The 15,476-nt window shown below is 33.9% G+C and overlaps 3 protein-coding genes across 3 annotated transcripts; 2 read left to right on the top strand and 1 right to left on the bottom strand.

Annotated features, from left to right (window-relative positions):
• The first annotated feature begins 56 nt into the window (after positions 1 to 56).
• LOC131852465 (dynein axonemal assembly factor 5) lies at positions 57 to 10,531 on the top strand. The gene is made up of 11 exons (XM_059203129.1): positions 57 to 1,014; positions 2,029 to 2,246; positions 2,936 to 3,093; positions 3,542 to 3,745; positions 4,725 to 4,875; positions 5,723 to 5,887; positions 6,667 to 6,858; positions 7,276 to 7,436; positions 8,045 to 8,237; positions 8,990 to 9,181; positions 10,364 to 10,531. Exons 1-11 carry the CDS (start codon positions 188 to 190, stop codon positions 10,489 to 10,491), a joined length of 2,589 nt encoding a protein of 862 aa, XP_059059112.1. The 5' UTR covers positions 57 to 187; the 3' UTR covers positions 10,492 to 10,531.
• A 720-nt stretch (positions 10,532 to 11,251) lies between these two features.
• On the top strand, positions 11,252 to 12,830 carry LOC131852512 (mesencephalic astrocyte-derived neurotrophic factor homolog). The gene is made up of 2 exons (XM_059203183.1): positions 11,252 to 11,948; positions 12,658 to 12,830. Exon 1 carries the CDS (start codon positions 11,409 to 11,411, stop codon positions 11,928 to 11,930), a length of 522 nt encoding a protein of 173 aa, XP_059059166.1. The 5' UTR covers positions 11,252 to 11,408; the 3' UTR covers positions 11,931 to 11,948; positions 12,658 to 12,830.
• Positions 12,831 to 13,634: 804 nt separating this feature from the next.
• Positions 13,635 to 15,368, bottom strand: LOC131852509 (putative ATP synthase subunit f, mitochondrial). The gene is made up of 4 exons (XM_059203178.1): positions 15,210 to 15,368; positions 15,036 to 15,134; positions 14,098 to 14,214; positions 13,635 to 13,796 (listed from the first exon to the last, which is right to left on the bottom strand). The coding sequence occupies exons 1-4, from the start codon at positions 15,286 to 15,288 to the stop codon at positions 13,768 to 13,770; spliced, it is 324 nt and encodes a 107-aa protein (XP_059059161.1). The 5' UTR covers positions 15,289 to 15,368; the 3' UTR covers positions 13,635 to 13,767.
• Between the last annotated feature and the right edge of the window lie 108 nt (positions 15,369 to 15,476).

Genomic DNA, 15,476 nt, shown 5'->3' with positions numbered 1-15,476 from the left:
ATTTGACGATCGATTCCCGTCTCTTTTTTTTTTTTACAGATTGGTTGCCATGGAAACAGTCTTCTGTTTATTCTACTTATACATATTTATTCGATAGCCTGAAGGAGCGAATAGAACTTGAAATAAAGAGACAATTTGTTTTGTTAATAATTAGTGTCATTCTCATCGTCTCTGAAAGTGATAAATAATGGCAGAAGATAAGATAGAAACAAATCTGCAAGAAAATCCCCGTGGTGCTTTAGAGCAGTATATTAATGCTTTGCAAAGTGAATTAAAAATGACAAGAAAAGAGGCTCTATTGAATATTAACAAAGAAATATTCGAGAACCCTGCGAATAAAGATTGTGACTTGACCATTGTATTCCCAGAAATATATGCATATATTCTGAAAAGTTTTTCCGATGAGTCTGAAGCATGTCGCGAAACCGCAGCATTAATCGTTTCTAACTTTATAGAGCATTTGCCTTTAAACGATTATTACTTAACTTACATACTACCTGTATTGGTACGACGAATTGGTTGTCCGGAAATAGTCGAAGAATCTGAAGAGATTCGTCTAGTTTTAATTGTACTTGTTCATAAAATATTAGACAAATACAAAGTGTCTCACCTTCTGTGCCCATTCATTAATGATTTTACGAGTATATTGACTAAAACAAGTGCAGACCCATTTCCTAAAGTAAAGCTTGAAGCATGTGAATGTATAATTTTATTAACAAATCTACTGCCAAGGGATTTTCACTTCCAATCGGAGAGTTATGTGAAACCTGTTTTGACGAATTTTTCTTACCAGCATTTTAGGGTTCGGGTCGCAGCAATTAAAGCTATAGGAGCCATTGTTCTAGCTGGCAATGCTAAATGTTTTGAGCTGTCGATCACACCAATGGCTGAGAAGCTGTTTGATGAGAACACACAAGTTCGTCTTCAAGTAACTTTAGAAGTTGGTAACTGGATGCTCAATTATAGGGATAGATACTCATTCTGGCACCGTATGATACCACTGTTGCTGACCAGGTAAAAAATTAATGTAGTCTTATTATTAATATATTAAATATGAAAGTTTGTGGGTATGGATGGATGTTTGTTACTCACATGCAATAACTACTGAATGGATTTTGATGTAACTTTACAGTAACATAAAAAGGGCGAGCACAATAGATCTATAGGGCTTATACATGACAATAACATATAGCCTATAATTTAAAAAGATTTTATGTAAAATAATGCGTGAAATATAATGATACATCTCAAGGAAATGTGATGCAGACAAAGTTGCCCAGGGCAGCTAGTAAGTTATAGTTTAGAATTCATATGAAGACCCCACACCACAACTAACACAAGTGTAACATAAAGGTGTGTATTTGTCTGTTTCTGTTTCATTGTTTATATAATAATCCATTGTATTCTTTAGAACAGAATACAATGGAATATTATATGGAACTCACAATCATTTTTTAAAAATCTCTAAGTGATTGTGAGACATGTACATGCATATAGATATATTGCCTCCATTCATTAGTACCTATGTGCAAAATTAGGACATATCACAAGTATACACTTTAAGGGATAAAGAATTGACATTTATTCTGCTTTAATAGCATAACATATATATATAATTATAAAGAAATGTACCAATAACTTAGAAACTAAGATTGTGCCATAAGCTCATAGGGCCTCAACTTAGCTTTTGCTGCAGCATGTCATTGCTATTAATCCTTACAAAGTTTCATATAAAACTTTGAATCAGAAAAATAAGTAAATTATTTTAGTCAGTTCCTCAAATGTACCTTTTATTAACATGTTAAATACAAAAATCTAATATAATAAGTAGTGTAGTAAGTGAAAAGGATCTTTTATGGGGGCTTTAGAACCCATTAGATGATTAAAGTTAATTATATATATTTTATAAACTACAGCTTATGTTAAATTTCGGTAAATTAAAAAAATAATGTAAACAAAGATCATTACACAATCATAATTGAAAATAAGAGGCATGTCTAAGTCATATACTTTATCTAATCTTTTCAGCTTAAGTGACGCTATGGCTGATGTCCGTGACACAGCTACTAAGCTCTGGACTGACATAGGTCTTCAATATATGGAAGAAAATGAAGAAGACTTAAAGAAAAAAGCTGATTTTCTTAAGGATGTACCATCCCACTATCCTGATTTGAAACGGCCAAACCTCGGATGTAGGGTTTTAGTGCAGAGCAATATTGGAAAGATTGTACCTGCTATTAGCCGAGGTATTCACTAATAATAAACTCAACACTAAAGCACATGTTTTAAAATAATGATGCAAGCTGCCACTTGTAACTACATTCACACGGACTCTTACCTCCATTGCAAGCTATGTACCCTTTCAGATGGTTTAAAGACAAATTTAATGGTCTGATTTTATCCTTAACCTTTAATTCATCCCCAAATCATACACACTAGTATAGACTACAAAAAGCGCCATTCAATTATTATTCATCTTGTTAAAGCCAAAGTTATTGAGTGTAGATGTCTGTGACTCTTTAACACAAAAACTACTGAAGGGATTTTGACGAAAGTTTTCATTAATATATCTTATACATCAGAACTGCTTGTAAAAAATATTTGATACGACATAATGTTACAATTTAATTTTATAAGTTTCCAATAGTATAGCAAATCTCGACTCTGTAGTCAAGCAAATGAAAAACAGTAATACCTATAATAATCTTATTAAAGTTTGTGAGTACGGATGGATGTTTAGTCTCACGCAAAAACTGCTGAACGGATTTTGATGAAACTTTACAGTAATATAGCTTATAACATATAAGCTATAAATTTATGCGGGCGAAACCGCGGGAACAGGTAGTAAAAAGTATTTGTTGCTGGTACAATGTTATCTCGAACCTGTAGTTAAACAAGTGAAATACAGTAATAGCATAAATTAAATGTTGTCTAGAAATGGATGGGTGGCAAGCGGACGCACGTCTCAGATCGTCTCAGTTGCTGTGCTGGTTGCTGCTGTGCGCTGAAGAGGGCGCCACTCAACATTCCAACACGATTGTCCGCACACTGATACGTGGCGCCAATGACGATGACCCCAGAATCGTCACGGAGGTATAAAATATTCATTTCAAATTATCGATTATGCCCAGAGACCTGGAATATAGGTATATGCTCAGAAAAGTATGATTTAACAAACAAAAGAAGTAGTGAATTGGAATAAATTAACATTCATCTTTCTAATTGCAAACGCGGAAGTTTGTGATTATGGCTGTATAGTATAGCTATACATATAGAAAATATAACCACAGATTATTTTAGACCATTATCATGATGTAAAATGCTGTGATCTTTATTTAGTAAAAATATATATTTTCTCTTACAAAGAATCACCTATTAGTCTATAAGGTAATATATTAGTCCTTAAGATACTATATAATATGGGCCATTATTGTTATAGTATCAAGTTGCCTGAAAACAATTCACACAGCGTATCTAGACCTAGTTACAAATATATAGATTTTTTTTGGCAGGAGTATATTTAATAATTCTGATTGTCCAGATCAAGCGCGCATCAGAACTGCTAGGCTACTTCATCACCCCCGACACCTGGTGGCCGCTCGTGGAAGCCGATGTGGACTCGTGGCCCGTGCTGCTTGTTATCGCCAACATACTGAAGGGTTCCCGTCCTGAACTCATAACCGGGAAGGTGATGGAGGAGCTGTGTAAAGAGATTGCTGATCCGGAGAGATGTAGAATAAGAAAAGTGGGTTTATAGTGTATTATTAATTTTTTTATAGCAAGGTGTTCACTCAGTGATTACTCAGGTTCACTTGTTGTTCTCTCCAAGCATTAGACCCATTATCATCATCATCTGCTTCTTCCTTATCCCATTTATTTGGGGCCGCCGTACTGTTTTTCTCTTCCATTCATCCCTGTTGGCAGTCATCATCAGATCAGTACATCGGCAATTTAATGTTTTACTCTCTTTTCTACATTTTCATACGTCACCACTTTATAATATTTAAAGAAAGTTCGAGATCACACTTGACATTATTGAATGATATGAAAAACAATCTGTAACTCATTGTGGACGAGACTTGCTAGAGAAAGCGGAAGATCAGGATGGAAAACACTGAAGGAGGCTGTGACAATTGAAATGGAAATGTGTTAAAAATTATTCTGTTTAATAAACTTTACTTTTAATTACTTGTGTTAGGGTACACAAGTAATTAAAAGTCATATCGAAATTGTCGAAAAATCTGATATTTAAAAATATTAAAAGAAGGTAGTTTCATTATTACTCGGTATCGTTAAACTAGTTGCGTATAACCCCCACTCATATCTTCTCTGTGTAAAAGGAAGGGTTTTTGTAAGCCGCGGCATTTAAATGCTAAAGTGAATTGTGTTAGAGACATAGTTAAATTAATGTTATATCGTTGTTATTTTATTATAATACATACTTTTACTAGTACATACGAGTTGAAATATCTTACACTTGAAAAACAGTTATTTCAAGCAATCATCAAGCAAGTTGCTTGGAAGCGTAATGATAATGTGGTGAAATTCTCGGGCTTTGTAAGATGTTTCGATTAAAAAATGACATAAGGTAATCAATTAAATATATTTATATTAAATAAGCTTCTCAACAATGTCATCAGTTAAATAAACGTTTTATTAAAATTCCTGTGCTTTAAATGTTGTTGCTAATAGTTTAAAATGATGATATTATATAAATTTTTCAGTCCAAATACCAAACCAATCTGCTCCACGTGACGGAAGCACTAATGCAGCTATGCGGCGAGGCGTGTGCTCCCGTGTTTCATCAGCTGTTCATGATCTGTTTCACCATGTACGCGATGCCGGTCGACGACCACATACAGTTTATGGCGCTCTGTAAGCACAATAATTGATCATGTGTGAGTAGAAATCGTGCCCGAGGCGTTTCTTGACGCCTCGAAGCAAATTGAGAAATCCTATTGTTATATTCTATACTAGCTGTGCTCGTGGATTCACCCGCGTGAAATTTATAGCCTCGTATATTAGTCTGTGTATAAGCTATATTACTATAAAGTTTCATCAAAATCTGTTCAGTTGTTTTTGCGTGAAAGAGTAACAAACATCCGTCCGTATTCACGAACTTTCGCGTCTATAATATTAACTAGCGGTGCCCCGCAGTTTCATCAGCGATAAATTTTGATATAAAATATAGCCTATGTTATATTACGGTAAAAATTCATCAAAACCCGTTCAGTAATTTTTGCTAAGCGATGGTTGCGGAGTCGATTCCTCGCACTGTGCAAACATGTTCATAAGTATGATTGTTTGTATCTTGTTGTATAGTAGAAACGAAAATAATATGCGTACAAAACACAAATTGTATTGTACGTAAATTAATTTGTTACTACAAAAAAATGTATCTATATATTTATATCAATTATCTAGTACCCATAAAACTAGATGGCGCTGTGTGATGTCTTTTCCCTCAAATAACTCGTTTTCATGGATGATAATGGACTGGTGCACCCGCCTGCGCTAACGGCTTACGCTGGCGGGGCACCAGTGCAGGATGGTAAGATAAGCATGAGGTCAAGTCAGTTGGCCCATCGTGACAAATTCACGATGCTTTCCAGGAGAAATCGCCTGGAGGTTGACCTAACATGGTACATTGCTAGCAATGGGGGTTACTAGTTCCCATTATTAACAATCCCCTTCCCCCCTAATAACTCGTATTGTTGTACAGCAAACTTAGACAAGCTGCGGTACATAGAGAAGTGCGGCAGTACACTGTCGAGCCTGTACGAGAGACACGTGGGCCGCGTGCTGGCAAGTATCGACAGCGACCCGAACTCCTGGTCCCTGCTCACGCCGCACCGGTGTCTTCTCAGCTGTGTACTCCTACGATCTGGTATGTTAAATTAAGAATAGAGTATTCGATCCCAGTCGATTTTTCTATACCCGTGATTTCGGGATACTCCCGGGATTGTATTGATAATAGAAAAGGTAACAAACAGACAGTAAAACACATCAAAATCAACTTTTTATTTTCAATATTTAGTTGAATCTTCAAAAAACAATATTATACTTTCTTTTGATAAAATAAAATTAATAACTTTTACAAATATATCGTCGAAATGTTAAAGTTGAAACAGATGACCCAGCCATTGTTCTTTGTGATGTACAACATTGTTATAATAATATTTTTATTGTATAAACAATTACGAAATAAACACGCTTAAAAATAAACACCAAGTCCATGCAGTAGTGTCTAAACTAGTCCAAGCCTGTATCTCAGACTCCACTAAGGAGCAGGACATTGTTGACTGTTGACTACATACGGACCAAAAGAAAACTGACATTGAGGGTGACGCAGCTGGAGTCGAGCCACAACGGGAGTTTGAAGGCGTTTGTGGCCCGGATCCCACCAACGTGGTGCATACCTTCATGAAGAAGGACTATTGGCCGAAGGGTGTGGTGTATCAGCGCTACCGTAGCAGATTGACGCCATCAGTGCCGTGACCACACAGACAATTTATATTTATTTTTATATTAAATTTAATATATCTAGTATGTTACTCTGTAAGGTATTTATAAAATGGTATATAATATATAAATAGATTGCCCTCCTAAATGCAGTTATTATGCGATTTTTAAGCATCGAATGAAAAACAAGACTATATATTATAGGGGCAGCATTGGGCAACCATCTGAACATTATTGGTCGTCTTCTCAAAGGGTGCCTGACACCACCGAAGGTGGATTCTGAAGTCAAACTGAAGATTTTCTCCGGTTTGTGCACCGTGCTTCTCCAACGAGAAATCACCTTCAGCAAGTGTGATGCGGATGAACTGGAGACATTCCTTAAAATTATTATTAAAGGTAAAGTATAAAAGCACTTTTTATTAACTCTGAATTCACACCTTCCATGTGCGGTGAGGGATTGTTAGTAATGGAGACTAGTTTCTTTATTTCTTTTTGTGGGAACACAAAAAGGTATTCTTATAATACATTTACATATTTTATGTATAATACTAGCTGTACCCGCGACTTCCTCCGCTTGAAATTTAACTTTATTTTTCTAAAATAAAAATAGTTTAAGTTACTCCTTATTACATCAGCTATCTGCCAAAAAAAAGTCCCGTCAAAATCAGTCCAGCCATTTCAGAGATTAGCCGGAACAAACAGATAAAAATGCAATATTAATATGCATGTAGTAAAAAACGGTTATTTCAATATTACAAACAGACATTCCAATTTTATTTATATGTATAGATTGTTATTTTTATTCGTTATCAGACGTGATATTGTTGAACCTGGTGTGGTCTCCTGGGAGGACGGCGGAGGCTATACGCACCGCTGCTGTCGCCTGCCTTTGCGCTGCCTTTCAACCCAACAGCAAAGTGGCTACAGGTGATGCTGAGGCGAGTGGGGATGGGCCAGAAGCAGATGACGATAAGGTATGATATTTTGATAAAGTATTTGGCGTACTAACTACAAAAATATCCGTATCATTTTGTAAGCATTGAACGAGATAACTACAAAAATAGAAGTATCATTTTATATTAATAATAATATTTTTTGTGCATACTCCCTTTCCAAAGGTTGTCTGGAAGAGATTGTACATATATTGATTGTACTTAGTTTTGTTTTTAACTAGCTGTGTCCGCGACTTCATCCGTGTGGAATAGTGACTGACTAAATAGAGATAAAATGTTTAAAACAGCAAAAAAAGTTTCAAAATTCTGTCTTTAAAAATAACGATATTTTCATACAACCTTAAATCAGTTTTTTACCTTAAATCAGGATCGACAACGCGCACATGACCCCTGATGTTTCAGGCAGCATAGGCTACGGTAACCGTTTACCATCAGATGGGCCGTATGCTTGTTAGGAATTAAATTAATAATTTATGCACCAAACGGTGTATAAATTATGAATTTAATTGCTAGTATTTTATAGTATTATAGTATTGCGCAGTATAAAAAAAAACATTTTGTTTTTTAAAAAAAAAACCACAGGAAGCCGTAGGTGACAATCAATATAAAAAAATGCTTTTATATCGTAGGCAGTGAACCTTTTCCCAACGAAAGAATCGCTGTCGCCGTTCGTGGACGAGTTGGTACCGTTGTTGGCGGCGCTGATGGATGACAACTCGGAACTGACGCGGCAGCATACCCTGCGAGCAATCGGCAACCTCGCAGCAATCGCTGACCGTCGCGAATGTTTCACTACTGATGTGCTACACAAGTTGTACTTCGGTGAGCGTCTTATGCATGTATACTAATATTATACAGTTGAAGAGTTTGTTTGTTCGAACGCGCTAATCTCAGGAACTGGTTCATATTGCAAAATTCTTTTTGTGATCGCATTTGTCGAGGAAGTCTTTATAACATTACGCTATGACCAAAAATGCGATAAATGGAAAATGATGCAAAAACGAGGAAATTATTCATATCTGAGTGCTTCCGTTCCGTGCGCTGCGTAAACCACGAGTTACACCACGCGAACGAAGTCGCGGGCACTGCTAGTATCTTATGTATATATATATATATCCGTTTAACCCGCGTTAAATTTCAATATAAAATATAGCCTATGTGTTATTCTGATGTATAAGCTATATTACTATAAAGTTTCATTAAAATCCATTCAGTAGTTTTTGCATGAAACAAACGAAGTTTCGCCTTTATAATATATATATATTGGGCTATTGTAATGTATTTAGGAGTACGTCGTAATCAACCCCGGATCTTTTTCAAGGCGGAGCAAAATAAAATAATAATGTTTAGTTGTCTCAAATAAAAAATAGTTTTGCTGCTTACATAATAATAAAATTTAAAAGTAATGAACGGGACAAAACAGTCTATAACTCAGGGGCAGTGAGTCATAAGGCTTGAAAGTAACACAGAAACGTCATCACGTCACGCTTGTAGCAAAAAAAAAATTCAGCAAAAATATATTTACACCCCGTGCGAAGCCGGATAGTCGCTAATGTAATATAATTCTGTTTCAGTGGTACTAAAGCGGCTGGATGACAGCAGCTCTCCGGTGCGTGACGGCGCTGTGCGTACAGTTCGCGAGATGTTCTCACGTCGCCCGCGCCCCTACGACGTAGTGTTGTACGGCGCGCACGTGGACGCACTCTATAGCGCACTGCTCATACATCTCGATGATCCGGACCAACAGTTCCGCGACCAAGTGCTCGGTATAATAGTTTACTTGCTTTTGCCCGCGGCTTCGCTCGCATTGAATCCAATAGATAAGTATCGGACATCATTACAATAGAAATTAATCATTATGATGAATATTTTTATTACCGGCTGCTAGATGGCGCTGAATTAGCAAAATGTTGATATATTATTTTTTCTTTTATATATATTTTTTTTTTAATAAAAAGTATCCTATGTCCCCAAGAACATGTATACAAAAATTCATGATGATCGATTCAGTAGTTTTTGCGTACCTTTTGTCATGAGTTGTCTAGTACCCATAACACAATCTCTACTTAGCTTAGAACTAGATGTTTTTTCTATTAATAGTCGATTTTATGGAACTATTGCACACAAAATATATTTCTTCATAAACATACTATCACAACTTTTATCCCAGATGGGGTCATCAGAGACATTGTCAACTTTTTTTTCAGACTGCTTTAATGCTGTTGGCAGGAGTTAGTCTTTACAGCATCACCGGACGACGTAGATGCACTCCAAACTCGGGGAAGGACTTATGGAACGACTGAAGGCACACTCCCGTCTGACGGATACAACTTTGGTCTGAGGGCACCGCTAGAGTATCGACCTCGGCTAAGGACGTCGTAATTTCGATCCCCGTTTGAATTGGACAGTCGATCATTGATATGCCCATATTATATATAAATCAGTAGATTTAAATACAATGTAACTGTGTATCTATCAGGGATGTTAGGGAGCTCCGTAACCGTAACCAAAACTATCGGATAGCCGATATAAAAAAATATCCGTAACGGTAACCGAATCCGAAATAAGTTTCTGATAATATCGGATAAGGGCGGAGCCTAATTGAGACACGTTAACCATTTTATTAGCTATTTGTTGTTCCTTAAAAAGTTAATTTCCGTAACCGAAATTATGAGAAACTAACGGACAATCCGAAATAATTTCATATCCGCATCCGTATCCGGTATAATAATCATTACTGTACCCGAAACCTATCCGTATCCGAAATTTCATATCCATAACATTGTTGTTATTCGAAATTCTTTTTGCTTTAAATAACTAGAGGATCGTTAACTTCGTATAAAAAATCAATCAATCCTTATAGCCTTAGAAAGAGATTGTCGCTACTGAATATACTTCAAATTTATATTTTACATACTAAGTATTTTTAATTCTTCATTTTATTACAGAAACACTATTAGTACTCAGCGACGTGGACCCAAAGGTGTTGATGAAGAAAGTTAAAGCAAATATACACCTCTACAGAAATAAAGATGCCTACGAGCGTCTGGCTAGTCACTTAGAGAAGATGGTGTAATATGCTACAATTATTTGTATCTCATAAATTTAATAAAAAATATTCCACTTTACATTTCCTTTCATTTTCATGCACTCACGCATAATTTGTGGCTAACAATTATTGCATTACATTAATTATTTAAAAAATAATCATCTATCATTATCTTCTTTGCTAACTAAGAGACAATTTATTTGGTAACCGTCCCTTTGCTGTAGTGTTATTATAAGAAATATGTACTTATTTTACAAACTCAAGAAACCGTAGAATCAGTATACTAACTCTCGATGCAATGTCTTGGACGCAATTTATTATTATGTACTTGTATTTTATATGCAAAAAATATTATGTAAAATGTAAATAGCTTATTATAAAATCGAGGAATTGAACAGAAAACAGAGATTAAGTCCGTAGCGGTTTCTACGTTGATTGTCGCATAATCATTGTTAATGTAAATCTAATTAAAACTACATTTATTTAAAAGAGCAACAGACAAGTTTCTTGAACATTCTTGTGAAGAGTCTGCATTCCGAATAATCGGTAGAATAAAAAAATTTGCCTACAAAAGTGTTTAAGTTTATTTGAATAAAGATCATTTCTATTTCTATATCTTTAATCCAATTATAATACATATACTTACAATTTTAATTATTGACGTTCACTATCACCTATCACGCACAATGATTGAACTCGTCTGAATATCCATGTATCCAAATTAATATAAATAAAAAAAGTACAATATAACCTACAAACGTGCACCAATCACAATTCGCCAAGTAAAGCTGTCAACGTCTACCTTTTCAGTCGTGGCCTGTCGTGGATTTACGATATTTTCTGACTAGTATAATATCTCGAATTACTGTATTAGAGTAGATGTTTTATAACACGCAACTTTTGAAGCTATATTTATATATTTTTTGTATAAACTTGTGTTCATAATGTATAAAATAAACGTGTTTCATTTATTATTCGTCGCTGCAACAATACATGTAGCTGTTGCACTAAAAGAAGGTGAATGTGAGGTTTGTGTGAAAACAATTGAGAAATTCGCAGCCACATTAGAAGACAAAGTAAAGAATGACCCCAAATTAATTGAGGCCCAATTTAAAAAATTCTGTAAAGGTTCAAAGAATAAAGAAAACAGATTCTGTTATTACTTGGGTGGTTTGGAGGAATCTGCAACCGGCATACTAGGCGAGCTATCCAAGCCACTGAGCTGGTCAATGCCAGCAGATAAAATTTGTGAAAAATTAAGGAAAAAGGACGCACAGATTTGCGATTTAAGATTCGACAAACAAATCGACCTGAACAATGTTGATTTGAAAAAACTGAAGGTACGCGATCTGAAGAAGATTCTGAATGACTGGGACGAGGATTGCGACGGCTGCATCGAGAAGACAGATTTTATTAAGAGAATAGAAGAATTAAAACCCAAATATATGGGTAGATCTGACTTGTAAAATAGTCTAATTCATTAGGTGAGCTTACTATTTATGAACTACTATTTCTCTTTCCACTAATAAAAGTGTCCAAGTTAGTAATTGTGTAATAAGAAGGGTAGATAAGTAAGCTAGTATTTAACAATATGGATGGATAATTTCTCCTAACCCTATAATTCTCATAAGTTGTTAACTGAAGCATTTGTTATCTGAAATCGGCTAGAAAATCAAATCTCAGTTACTGGCATGAAATATTGAAAAGAATTGCAATATTTTTATTTATGTAGAGTAGTTTGTATGTAATAATCATAGAAGACGTAGTATGTTATAAAAAAAAATAAGCAGTACAACCTACTTATTTGTGGAACCTATTATTTTCAACAGTAATTGATTGAAAACTTATTTATATATATATATATGAAGGAAAATTTTGCTAGTACATTAAACCAAATTAATAAAATTAAGGACCAATCCCTACTCTTCAGTTCAAATAGCAATTATTTATTAAGAACTGACAAGTAATACAAAGGTAATGTTTTATTGCAATAATAATTTAACATTTACTTTATTTGAAATTGTACACTCCCTTATTCAGATATCTATATATATTATCATATCATGACAATTGCAATATGAGTTATCAATTGAATCTTTATTGTTGATACAGTTGTAATTTTCTGGCCATATATTTGTTATAACTGTGTTTGTATGAATAATTAGCATAATAATTGATTTCTTTTTTTTTCAGTAAATTATTCATGTAACAATGTGATATGAGCCTGAAGCACTGAAACGGGTGACAGGAGCAATGGTTCGGTTCGTCCTAGTGATCAATGAATTAATTGAATTATGCATTTGAACTTTATGGGAGTGTATTTGTGGTGAATAAATGAACATCAATGAGTAAATTATTGTAATTAAGTAAATATTTTTAAAGAAATTGAGTGTTTTATTAATTTTTACCTATGCTTTGAACAGCCTTAAAAATAAGTGTTATCCTCCAGATGCCAAATAAAATATAAATTTTCCAAAAACACAAATATAATAACACTGTAGCTAGGTGCATCGAAGATACATAGGGTTGCAGACAATAACAGCAGAAGAACTGAAGATAGTGTCTTGGGGGAGACCTTCCAGCAGTGGACTGCAGTGGGCTGATGATAATGACTGATTATTGATATTTTATTACAGTCAAATATTTCTTATATTATAAAATAATACACGACTTTGCATTAAGGTTTAATCCCAATACTTTTGTAGATTTGACATATAGGGAGTCTATAATAGTCCTACATTAATAAAGATATTTTTATTTAAAAACATATCTTTCTATATTTGAATTTGAAACTTGGTTTAGATTATATACTACAAACATGAAAAAATATCTATTTTTTCCCCTTTACAATGGATAACATGGATAACCTATTATAAAACAAAAAATTAATAATTGACAGTGGTCAGATTATGCTTGTCATCTGTATTTATTCTATATCATTATTGTCATTAAATCTATTATTGATTATGTATTTAAGGAATATTTGGAAGTAGGTGTAAGAAGACACAAACATAGATTTTATTTTTGAGGACTTCTACATGTACATTTTTATTGTTAAATTATAATTAATAATTTTGTTACAAAGATATTTATAGTGAACACATAAAGTACATTCCAAATTATTCACTGTTCGTAGGGTTTACAAATTTTTATATTAAAACAATACAAAGTTATATTTTGGACTAATAATGTTTATTGCAGCAAATTACAGAGTTAATGAACTATTATACCAACAAATTCTGACAGAAATAATTACCATACACAGAAACATGATAATAAATATTGAATATATGGGCACTGTCTTTAGTGGTACTTGTAGTTCCTGTGGTGCTCTGCAAAATAAAAAAAATACAAATTTTAATTTAATATAAAAATTTTACTCTACTCCATTCTAACACCCATTAAATGTTGGTAGCCAACCACATAAGCTAAAAATCAGATTGTTTTTATTAAGATAAAATAGATATTTATATACACAGAATAAATTAATTGGAATATATGTATTTGATTAAAACATATATACAAATATTTTTACAAAGCTTGTTTTTAAGAATAGTACCAAAATATGACTTGTAAAATATATATTGCAGCCATAACATAAATAAGATTCTAGATTATTCAAAATGTACGTACTCATTTTGCCATAGTTGATTACATAGAAGAAAGTCATAGAGCCAACTAGAAGCTGGAAGAATGGAGCGGCACCAATTTTCTTAGGCTGCATATATTTGTGTTGCCACCTCCACCAAGCTATTAGAGAAAATTTTTGTTAATTTATTTTTTTTAGAAAATAAAATGTTAAATTAATTTTTTTAATGGGTCAAAATTGTTAGATTTCCTGACTGCCTCAGTTCAGACTCAAGTAGTTTAACACACTGCCTTATTTCCAATAATTGTAGATTTGATTCCTTGAAAAATACATGTTTGTATTCATACTAATGAATGATTTGTTGTATTATAGTATCATTACTGAGGGAGCATATGTTTGTATGAAAAAACACACAACAGTCCAATGAGATGCTAAATGTGGAGAATAGAGTCCATACTACATTTACATTTTGTATGTAAAGATCAGTTTGTATATTTTCACTTAATAATTGCGATAGTTTTTTTTTTTTTAAATACCTACATATCAGAAAAGGGATATTAATCATTATACCATGCAATTAACGTGTCTGTATTATGCAGAGATCAATGCCATAACCACCAAGGTCATTAATTATTATAAAAGTTGACAGACTGATGATGATGGACCTGTATCATTAGTGAGATAATTTCAATCGTATTAATAACGTTCTCGGTGGTCTATAACACATGAAGGTCGCGGATTCGATTCTTCCGGTCTTCAAGGGAAACCTGGTATTAAACTTTACTTTGTTAAAATAGCTATATTATAAATACCCACAAATTCAAAATCACCCACAGCAAAATGTGAAGTATTTCTTTGAAAACTTTATGAATCTTTCGCTCTAATAAAATAATATTGCTTTTATGAGATGATAGTATATGACTTTGTTGGAGTCTAACCTCAATTTATAAAAAAAAAATACTTAACAATTTTTTGGTATTACCTCTGCTGCATGCACCCACGATCGCACCAGGGGTCTTATTTCTGCGACCAAACCATGCACCCAATTCGTTGATTTTCACTTGACCAAAAGGTGTATCGGCTGTGGACAAAATTACATAATCGAATATTATGAACATCAAATGAAGACTTGATTGTACTTTATATTGTTACTTACGCTTTCCATAGTATCGCGCTGGATCATACGGTCCATGAACCGCTGGGTTGTACTCTTTAGGATAATCACCGATAGCCATGATTCTTCAGTGATTTATTTCCTTTGAAGAATAAAATTTCGATCAGTCCAACGTTGCAGTCATTAGACAATGTGACAGATGATTGAACCTGACTGACAACTGATTGGTAGTAAGAAAGTCTTAGTATGTCAAAATCATAGACAGCATTTTTGTACTTTTTATTATGGATCTGTGCTTTGAAATTTATG

The sequence above is a fragment of the Achroia grisella genome, unplaced genomic scaffold (assembly GCF_030625045.1).
Source record: "Achroia grisella isolate CSIRO2021 unplaced genomic scaffold, CSIRO_AGI_Agris_v1 utg853, whole genome shotgun sequence".
Taxonomy (NCBI): Eukaryota; Metazoa; Arthropoda; class Insecta; order Lepidoptera; family Pyralidae; genus Achroia; species Achroia grisella.
The sequence above is the reverse complement of the archived record's forward strand: the minus strand, read 5'-3'. Positions and strand labels throughout refer to the sequence as shown.

Coding starts and splice junctions, on each gene's coding strand:
- LOC131852465 (XM_059203129.1), top strand. CDS start 188: ATGGCAGAAGATAAGATAGAAACAAATCTGCAAGAAAATCCCCGTGGT. Junction 4,876..5,722: donor CATACAGTTTATGGCGCTCT/GTAAGCACAATA, acceptor ATTGTTGTACAG/CAAACTTAGACAAGCTGCGG. Junction 6,859..7,275: donor CCTTAAAATTATTATTAAAG/GTAAAGTATAAA, acceptor ATTCGTTATCAG/ACGTGATATTGTTGAACCTG.
- LOC131852512 (XM_059203183.1), top strand. CDS start 11,409: ATGTATAAAATAAACGTGTTTCATTTATTATTCGTCGCTGCAACAATA.
- LOC131852509 (XM_059203178.1), bottom strand. CDS start 15,288: ATGGCTATCGGTGATTATCCTAAAGAGTACAACCCAGCGGTTCATGGA. Junction 15,135..15,209: donor AGCGCGATACTATGGAAAGC/GTAAGTAACAAT, acceptor TTTTGTCCACAG/CCGATACACCTTTTGGTCAA. Junction 13,797..14,097: donor AATCAACTATGGCAAAATGA/GTACGTACATTT, acceptor TTTATTTTGCAG/AGCACCACAGGAACTACAAG.